The following is a 10,445-nucleotide window of genomic DNA, read 5'->3' as shown; positions in this document are numbered from 1 at the left end:
TGTCCCTTTGGTTGTGTTTGTGTTTGTGTGTGTGGTGTAGGTGTCCCTTTGGTCGTGTTTGTGTGTGTGTGTGTCTGTGTGTGTATGTGTTTGGTGTTTGTGTGTGTGTTCATAGTTTAGGTGTAGTTAGTTTGTACGCTTAGGTTGTAGGTGCGTGTGGGTGTATTTATTTTTGTTTGTGTGTGGATGTGTGTCTGCATGCACGGGTGTTTGTGTATGTTTGTATGCATGCACGTGTGTGTGTGTGTGTGTGTGTGTGGGTGGGTGTGGGAAATTAGGCTGCATCCTGCATGGTTAAGTATCTCCAAATGAATGATATTACTGAAACACTGTCTCAATAGAGTGAAAGCAGAGTCCTACCCCCCCCACCCCCCCACAACCCCACCCCCCGGTCTAACGCTCCTTGCCCTGCACAGCATAACAGATTATACAGACAGTTGTCATCAGTGTGTGTCAGACCATGCATTGCAAGCCATTCAAATAAATATGACCTAATTACATTTACGCCTTGTTAAAAGAGCCACACTCGCACACATGTATTAAAAATCCAGGAGAATTATAGAGAGCTGATGAATGTATTTATAAAACGATGCGGCAAACTATCAACAGGGTGATTTCCGTGGTTGTTGATGTTACGAACGCTGAGTGTTTTCACTTGGCACAGTGAGAGCTGAGGCGTGTAGCCCTCCCTCACATGCACCAGGTGAACCCTCAAGGAACTGGTTACCAAAGGTGACCTTCTAGCAAGAGGTGCATTATCACAAAACAGTGTTTTTCTTCCTCCTTGTCCTCTCTGAGTTATTGGTCATCCTTCATCTCACACAAGGGGTTAGGTTGGATTGAATGGCACAGACCCAATGGGCCTGCAGTCCATCTACTTGATTTATGTTGTGTTACGGACACAGTGACTCATCTTCTTTCGAATGAAACTGTACATCAAATGCTGCTTGAAAGAAACGTCATTTTGATATTTTCCGTTAATCAGTTTGAACACCGTACTTCATCTATTCTCTCTCTCTCTCTCTCTCTCTCTCTCTCTCTCTCTCTCTCTCTCTCTCTCTCTCTCTCTCTCTCTCTCTCTCTCTCTCTCCTCTAGGATCGACAAGTCCAGTTTGTCCGCCCTAAAAGCCAGGTAAGACCTTTATCATTTATTTCCTGTCTTTTTCTTCGGCAGGGGACCCAAGTGTGACACGTTTGTGTACTGAAACAGCAAATAAAATAGTGAGGATATTTAAAATCTTAAAGAACTCCAGAATGTGATAAAGTCTATTCAAACAGCAATTCATTGGCTTAGTGTAGAAGGAGTCTTCATTACAAATTTTTTTACAATTCTGCAAGAAAACTCGTACACACCCACGGAGCACCAACACACCACAAGGAGGGCTTTTAAACAATTGGTTCTGTTGAGAAAGAACTGCACTGCCACCTGTACCCGACTTCATCAGGTTCTATCCTCAGAGCCGCTCCCTGGCGACCGGGGGAAAGCATCAAGAGCCTGGGTTTTTCGGTACACTGTGATGATATTGGTGTGTATCCGCAGCTTGGGGGGTACTTCAGACTAAATGAGAACAGGGGGCTCAGGCTGGGGGGTTCTGCTGAATGCGTAGGATGTGGAGGAAAAAGATGAGAGAACACGCACTATTATTAACACATTCCTGTTTCCCCAAACAGCCATGTTGTTGCTTTTATTTTGTTGTGTACGTTGTGCTGATGCCGTTTCCTTATGTAATGGTGTTACGCAACGATCATCATGTTCATCATGCTGCTTCCGGGCAACACGATACCCTATGTCTTTGGGTGGCATGTGAAACAAGTGGAATTATAATCGCCGTGCTATTTTTATCCAACAAAAGCATCCGAGGTCTGCCAGGGGCTACACTGTTGGACCTACGGTGGCTCACCCTATAATTGGGAAAACAACACCTGAACCGACACCCAGCATTGTGACGTCGCCGCTGGAATTGTAGTCGACGTGACAAAATAAGGAGTTGCAGTGAGATGCGCATTTCATTCTCGACAATATGGTGAGGCTGAATCAATAGCGTTTACCTCTCCAATGGCCTCCGCACAGTTAATGTCCACCTATGCAGCCTCCGCCATCACTCGCGCACGTCAATCAGGGATGGTGAAATGAAGGAGCAAGCCTCCCTAAGGAGAGGTCTTCAGGACTGTCTGTCTGTCTGTCTGTCTGTCTGTCTGTCTGTCTGTCTGTCTGTCTGTCTGTCTGTCTGTCTGTCTGTCTGTCTGTCTGTCTGTCTGTCTGTCTGTCTGTCTGTCTGTCTGTCTGTCTGTCTGTCTGTCTGTCTCTCACTCTCACTCTCTGTTGATCAATCTATCTATCTATCTTTGTGTGTGTGTAAATCCTGCCTAGGTGTGATAAGGCTGTGTGTGGTGAATATGAATGAGTGAGTCGTGACTCCTACTGCTGCTGTCCCGCACGACCATCACTATAGCCTTGTGTGTGTGTGTGTGTGTGTGTGTGAGTGTGTGTGTGTGTGTGTGTGTGTGTGTGAGTGTGTGTGTGTGTGTGTGTGTGTGTGTGTGTGTGTGTGTGTGTGTGTGTGTGTGTGTGTGTGTGTGTGTGTGTGTGTGTGTGTGTGTGTGTGTGTGTGTGTCAGAGAGAAACAGAGAGAGAGACAGAGACAGAGTGGTATAGAGAGAGGGACAGAGAGAGAATGTGCAAGGCTGCACCTCCTTTTTGACCCTTCACCTTTGCTCTCAGTAGTTATCCTTCGGGGCTTGATGACTGATATATTAGTCTTGCCAGTCTCTCTTAATGTCTAACCCCACTGACCCCCATCGAGGGAAGAACAGTTGAATTAATTGCTGGATAGATCCAGAGAAAAAGGGATGGATTGATTGCTGGGTGTGTGGGTGTTGGATGGACGGATGAACCGCTCAATGCAGTGGCTAGCTTGGGTTGTGGGGTCGGTTGGTGGGGGGGTTGGAGGGTAGGGTTGGACAGGAGGGAGGTTCGGAAGGATGGAGCCGTCAATGGACCGGAACGGGTTTACATGCGACATGCATTTGTACCACAAGCTACCTTGAAGCTTCTTCCAGTCCTGATTTCCCCTGTTGCCTCTAGTCTACACCTTTGTCCAGGCTTGGCGGACTGGGTTGAGGTCCTTTGTGGGAGGCTTTGTGAGGGCCAGGTGAGCGTAATGGAAGAGGAGAGGGGTATCGAGGGGAGGAGAGTGGGGAGTAAAAGAAAAGGAGGCCTGGAGGAGGTACGGCTCTGACAGCGTCTGCAGCTTGGTGGCCTTCCTCTCATCTTTTGTTTTCGGCTTTTGATTTATTTATCTATTCCCCCCTCCTGCCCCCCCCCGCTGCTCTTTGTCACCCTCCTGCCTTTACTCCTTTCATTTTTCTCATCCTTTCTCTGCTCTCTGTCTGTCTCCCTTTCCCAGTCTGTCTGTCTGTTTCGCTCCCTCTACCCCTGTTTCTCAGTTTCTCTTTCTCTGTCTCTTTTTTCTGTCTCTGTTTCTGTATCTCTTTCTGTCTCTGTGTGTCTGTGTGTGTCTCTCTTACTCTCACTCTCTCTCTCAGTATGTTCTGGGATTAATTGGTTCTGGTTTTGTCTCGTTTACCTCTGTTCCTCGGCTGCCGCTGGCTTCTACAATTGGTATTTTTGCATCACAAAGTACAACAGCTCATTAATCCCTCCATAATCAGAGCCACGGGTGTGTGTGTGTGTGTGTGTGTGTGTGTGTGTGTGTGTGTGTGTGTGTGTGTGTGTGTGTGTGTGTATGTGCATTTGTGAGAGTATATGTGCTTTGGTCTGAAGTGGTGGTTCTTCTGAATGAGTAATACGAAAGAACAAATGGGCAGAATTGAGTGGATGGAGGATTAAAGACATGGACCAGACAGCGACAGACAGACAGCAAATGAAGAAAGAGCGGGGGGGGGGGGGGGGGGGGGGGTGGAGGAGGAGAGGAGGAGAGGCGGTAGGGAATCAGAAACTAAGGTGTTTGCATCACAGAAGGTCCCTGATAGACACTGTGTTACCATGCCTCGCAAACTGTGGTGAGTCTCTGCCTTCCTTTAATCCCTTCATCGACCTTCAACAAGAAAGCTTCTCTTTCCATTTTTAATGAATGTCTCTATTTTATTGTGTTTTTTTGTGTTTGCAGTTTCTGTTTGCATAGTTTTCTTTCCATGTAGGCACCTGGTGGTGGCGGCGTTGTCAATTATACGTGTAATATAAGTGTGTTATTAATATCCTGTGGGAGAAAGATAACAGGTTGGAGTTGAAGCTGCGTTGTGGTGCTTGCATTTTTCATTGGTTTGTGCTGTATCGTATTTACTGTTTATCTCTTGGATCTGAGGATTCGTGTTGCACTCTCTGGTACCGAAGCTCTTCGACCGCGGTACTTTAATGACAAAAAAACACATCATACGTCTCAAAGTACTGAGAGGTAGCAATGTAGGGCAGATCGGAGCGAATTGACTAGGATGTGGTATATAAAGGAGCTTGCATAACGACATGGTGATGGTTCATGGATGGTTCATCCTGCAGTATATTCACTGAGCTAATGCGATACACAGCGCAATCAGCAGCTATTAGAAGTGCTGTTGTGGTCATATTTTGTTGATGATATGGGGACTGAGTCGAAAGTCATTGAAATATAACTTTTAGATTCTACCAAGCTTCTGATACCACCCTGTGGATGGAGTCATCCATGGTCAGATTTTCTTGCATCTCTGTGTGTAGCCACGGCAACCACACAATTTCCCATGGGCGGGATCATTCAAGTTCTGTCTTATCTATCTCTGACTGATCTTGTGACCTCCCACTAGCTGCCAGAAGGTGTGATCTGTGCGGTCGCTCTTACACACACTCACATGCACACACACACGGCCACAGACACGAATGCACGCACGCACGCACGCACACACGCACATGCGCACATACATGCACATGGGGAAACAACAACCAACCTCACCATCTTCGTCCGTGGTTGAGACTTCAAATTTTAAATAGCATAGATCCAGATGGAATCATGATGATGATGATGAGATCCATTTTATGGTTCAGATTAACACCTCATTTGACATATCCATGTTAGAAAATGATGATGAGGATTTGAAACGATAGGAAAGAAGCAGCAAGATGTTCAGAAAATATGGGATAAACAGAGACAATTTAACATTTTATGAAAAAATCATTATCTCAATGAATTGCTGTCCTTTCTCTTTGATCTATAATTTCTTGAGCCATATTCCCTTTTCCTTTTTTTTAATAGCCTAAATTAAGGGCAGGTGTTAGGGTTATCTTTCTCCCAACGTCACGGAAAGGTCCCACCCGATCACGGCTATTTCTGGAGGCTGGCATTTACTTTTCCTGCACGGGGGTTCTGTATTACAGAACCATAGACTACTGTAGGGCCACTAAACAAACAGCACACGTGTAATATCGTCCTGCCCCAGAGCCGTAATAAATGTCATCGATAGAGTGAAAACAGCGGAGGACGGCCAGAGCCTGTTTACTCAGCATTGATTTGACAGGTTCATAGTACGGCAATCCTATATTAATGTACAGTGTGTCTTCAGACATGAAATAGCTTTCTGTCCGCTATCACAGCAAAACAGCACTGCGTTCATCTTTCGCGTAGTATCTGTCGTGACTTTTCAGTCACTTCTTCTTTTGATGTCGATGTTTATCATGGTTTTGTGTAACAGTTTGTGTAGTTTTCTGATTAATGGTAGTGCATTGGGGGAGGGGAGGAAAATGGAGAGGGAGAGAATGTACGTGTGTTTGTGTATGTGTGTGTGTGTGTGTGTGTGTGTGTGTGTGTGTGTGTGTGTGTGTGTGTGTGTGTGTGTGTGTGCGTGTGTAAGTCTGTGTTTGCGTGTGCATGTGTTTGCAGTTGTACAACTTAGATGTGAATGCATGCTTGTCTTCATATTTTATCGGTATTGCTTGTATAATGTAGTCTCTGCGTTGTCCACCGGCTGATGGTAAAGGGTCTGCAGATTAACAATGCAAAATGCACTGGCAAGGATCTGTTCTGTGTCTGCAGTTATGTGCATTCGCCATATCTGAAGGAGGTGCTGCACTCTGTATCCTTAAACACTGTAGACAACAGAATCCTACAGAGTGCATCCTGCATATGTTCCATAATGACTTCACTTCCTCTCACGTTCCATGTGAACGATGTTCGCATAGGACTCCAGGTTGGGTGTGAGTGTGAGAAAACAGGTAGAGAAACCACACTGGAAAGAGGTTCAGGTCATTGTAAGGTGAGATGTGGTGCTCCACCCTTCCGAGTAAGTTGTGGTCAGGAAATGTCACACTTCCTCACCCAAAACACTTGACCCTGTGAAAAATGCAGCTTGGTGATTTGTTTGATAGGCGTAAACCAGCATCGAAAAATTTAAAAATATGCAATCATGCTGACCTTTGAATTTATTTCTCATTGCATCACGAAGGGGATATGTGATTGCGCTGCGTGTTTTGCAGGCTTCCTTACATCAGGAGTCATGCGCGTCTTTAACCACTAGAGGGAGCCCTCGTAACATTTTCCGAGCAGCAGTCAACTGGCATCCTCTCTTCTTTTCGATGCTCGTGCCCTCTATTCATGCAAACAATAATGTCATGATTCCTCTCCAAATTGTTATACTGCAAAAGTTCATTTTGCACAAAATACAAATCAATTACGCTATGATATGTAGGTATTGCTTGCACTAAGGCCTACGAGGAAGATAATTATTTTTAGGTAATTAGATTTCAATTAGATTTCAAAGTATCATTAATGGTTTTAGCATTATTGTTTTTTAACTCATGCATCTCAATACATATATCGTAACCTATCATAAAAACGTGTAAAAGTGAATTAAAATGACCGCTAGAGAGCGGTAGTTTACCGTCTCCCTTGACATGAGGTTGTTTTTTCCGCCACTTGTTACGTTTTACCTGTTGAATCTCTACTGCAAACGGCTCCACACGGTTTAATGTTTATACGCCTTTGAAATCCAGACTTTTAATCAATGTGAGCAATGAATGTATTTGTATTGTTTCCATTTTGAACCATATAGGGAACAGAAGACAGTTGCTATGGCAGCATTAGGTGATGATTGCCAGTGGGATTGTCCACTATTGTTGATTTCCATAGTTATAGGGTCTGGAGCGTCTAGCCTAGCAACCAGACTGCCTTTCCAGTTGATCAAAGTGCAGTGCAAGCAGGGAAAAAAGACAATAATTGGCTTGCATTGTCATTGTCACCCATGTGGATAAATAATGTCTCTTTATATCCCTTAGGCGGGGAAATAAGATATCTCTATAGGCGTCGCTGTGTGTGTGTGTGCGTGTGTGTGTGTGTGTGTGTGTGTGTGTGTGTGTGTGTGTGTGTGTGTGTGTGTGTGTGTGTGTGTGTGTGTGTGTGTGTGTGTGTTTGTATCTTCATCACAGTAATGTTCCAGCTATATGTCAATCTTCCTTCTCTGTAGGATACTGTGGCGAAAAGCTCTGGTTTCATAAGATGCACACTAGTGTGTGTGTGTGTGTGTGTGTGTGTGTGTGTGTGTGTGTGTGTGTGTGTGTGTGTGTGTGTGTGTGTGTGTGTGTGTGTGTGTGTGTGTCTGCACGTGCACATGGGTTCATGCATGTGCACATGTGTGGATTTCTGTATGTAAATTAAAACAAATGTACCCCCGCCACCCCCAAAACAAGTCTGGGGTGGGCGCGGTGCCCCCTCATTATGGGATTCTGACAGAGGCACTCAAAGGTTTATGGAAATAATAACAAAGATCTAAAGGTCTCCATCCATCTGTCAAGTCCCTCCGTCCGTCCGTCAGCTTCGGCACTGTGCTCAGTTTGTGTCTTGAGTGTGAAACGCGGAGCCATCCATTTCACATCCGAGTCTCCTTTTCCTCTGCTTGAAAATGCCCAGGAATATTGTGACAAGCCAGATTGCATGCATGTCTCATACAAGCACCGCCCCTGGCATTGACAACAGCAGCAGCAAGATAACAGCTACCCCTAGTTTAGATAAATATCATCTTTGTCTTTCATCGGTTTCACTGTTTCCCATTCTCTCCCTGTCATGAACAAGGCACACCCCGCAAATGTGTGTGTGTGTGTGTGTGTGTGTGTGTGTGTGTGTGTGTGTGTGTGTGTGTGTGTGTGTGTGTGTGTGTGTGTGTGTGTGTGTGTGTGTGTGTGTGTGTGTGTGTGTCTTAGACCAGTGATTCCCACATGGGGGTATGTGTGCATGCACCCCTTTCCTAGAGGTGCATCTACCTATACAGTAGCGGTTTGCAAGGGGTACATGGAAAAGGCATAAAATGCGTCCATTATTTTTGTTTTTATATTAGTTACGAATAATTGGTTTAATCTGAATATCGCCCTATTACAATTAAGTTAATTACTGGGCTGAAAAAACATATCCTAGATACAGTGGTAAAAATAGTTTAAGAACCGCTGTGTTAAAAAACCTAATGCCCCTTAGACATCCAGCTGCCTACTTTTCCCTCTGACAAATATTTACTTCTTGCCTTCTCCCTTTACTCCCCTTCCTTTCCAACTCCCCCCCTCTCACACACACACACACACACACACACACACACACACACACACACACACACACACACACACACACACACACACACACACACACACACACACACACACACACACACAAAGGCACCATCTGGCCCGTGTGTTGACAGTTAAGGGCTCATAAAGCCGACCCTCACCTATTAAGAGGCAAAATGTTCCAAGAGCGGAGAGAAACACGGATAAGGTAAACAGCGAACACACGCATGCACACGCACGCACAATCACACCCATGCACATCACACTCATCGACGAGCACGCACGCACGCACGCACGCACGCACGCACGCACGCACGCACGCACGCACGGACGCAGCAGAGACAACATTAAAGACAAACATCAGCAGTAGACAGGTGCCAAGAACGAAATGAGAGGTGTATCCCTCAACTATCTTTGCTGTATTTCGGTGCGTTGCTAGGATGAGAGCTCACCTGGGCTTTTCTAAATTCAGTTTGCTGTCCCTGGGGTTTCAGCGCGCTGAACATTCAGACCCTCAATGCTTTAGTCACTCGGAGGAGAAGGGGAGGGACCGCGCACACGTCTGCCTTTCCCATCACTCGCCAGGAAACCAGTGTTTGCTCAATTTCACTCAACCCCGAAAGCGTTGCCGTGGTAAACCGGGTGAGATGCTCTACTCGTTTTCTTCCGATGGCTAGTGCACATGGATGCTCCAACGAAGACCAGCGTGTGTTTGTTAATCACAATGGCGTTTTAAGCTATACAAATAGTTATATCTCAACAAACCAGCGTGTGTGTGTGTGCGTTCATCACAATAGAGTTTTAAGCTGTACAAATACTTATATCTCAACAAACCAGCGTGTGTGTGTGTGTGTGTGTGTGTGTGTGTGTGTGTGTGTGTGTGCGTGCGTGCGTGCGTGCGTGCGTGCGTGCGTGCGTGCGTGCGTGCGTGCGTGCGTGCGTGCGTGCGTGCGTGCGTGCGTGCGTGCGTGCGTGCGTGCGTGCGTGCGTGCGTGCGTGCGTGCGTGCGTGCGTGCGTGCGTGCGTGCGTGCGTGCGTGCGTGCGTGCGTGCGTGCGTGCGTGCGTGCGTGCGTGCGTGTGTGCGTGTGTGTGCGTTCATCACAGGAGAGTTTCAGCTACATCTCTATCTTTAACACAACAAGCACTCAACGAAAACAAATGTGTGTGTGTGCGTGTGTGTTTTTGTTCATCACAATGGAGTTTCAACCATATCTCCATCTATATCTCAACAAGCATCAGCGGCCAATCGTTCTCTGTCTCATCTGTAGAAAATGGCTGCCAGGTACAAGACAGGCAGGATAAGGTTGTTTGATGAGAGGGCAAGTAGGAAAATTGTGTATGTGTGTGTGTGTGTGTGTGTGTGTGTGTGTGTATGCGTATGTGTGTGTGTGTGTGTGTGTGTGTGTGTGTGTGCATGTGCGCGTGCGTGTGAGTGTGTGTGTTTGTGCGCGATAAACTGAGAGTTTATTATGAAGATATCCTGGAAGAAAAGAGCAGAATTTAGGTGTCTATAGAAAAGGGCAATAAAAAGAGATGGACAGGCCCTTTAGAATGCTGGCCAGAAAGTCAGTCTGTCAGTATTCCACCTGGACATCCTTCTTTTGGAGATAAAAGACACACACACACACACGCGCACACACACACACACACACACACACACACACAATATCACGAGTTGATATTAACATGTCAGAGAGGGTCGGGCTTTAGGAGTGGGCCTGGAGCAGGCCCGGTGGGTTGGCCATTGAGACTGATAAAGGTGAAGACAGAAACATGAGATATTTAGAGAGGCGGAGACGGACTGACGGTGAGCTGCTTTGACAAAGAGGCCGAGCAAAGGGAGAGCAGGGTCCTGAAAGAAAGTATTTTAATTTAATGTATTCTCGCTGAGATTAACCTTTCAGAAATGGC

At 46.0% G+C, this 10,445-nt stretch overlaps 1 protein-coding gene across 1 annotated transcript in view; it reads left to right on the top strand.

The window, feature by feature from the left end:
- The window catches only part of rap1gap2a (RAP1 GTPase activating protein 2a), a 77,082-nt gene that overhangs the window by 1,716 nt on the left and 64,921 nt on the right, over positions 1–10,445 (top strand). Inside the window, exon 2 of the mRNA XM_056610345.1 lies at positions 1,097–1,132. Within this exon, the coding sequence (XP_056466320.1) occupies positions 1,097–1,132 (36 nt within the window). The remainder of the gene's footprint in view (positions 1–1,096; positions 1,133–10,445) is intronic.

This window comes from Gadus chalcogrammus, chromosome 16 (assembly GCF_026213295.1).
Source record: "Gadus chalcogrammus isolate NIFS_2021 chromosome 16, NIFS_Gcha_1.0, whole genome shotgun sequence".
NCBI lineage: Eukaryota > Metazoa > Chordata > Actinopteri > Gadiformes > Gadidae > Gadus > Gadus chalcogrammus.
The sequence above is the reverse complement of the archived record's forward strand: the minus strand, read 5'-3'. Positions and strand labels throughout refer to the sequence as shown.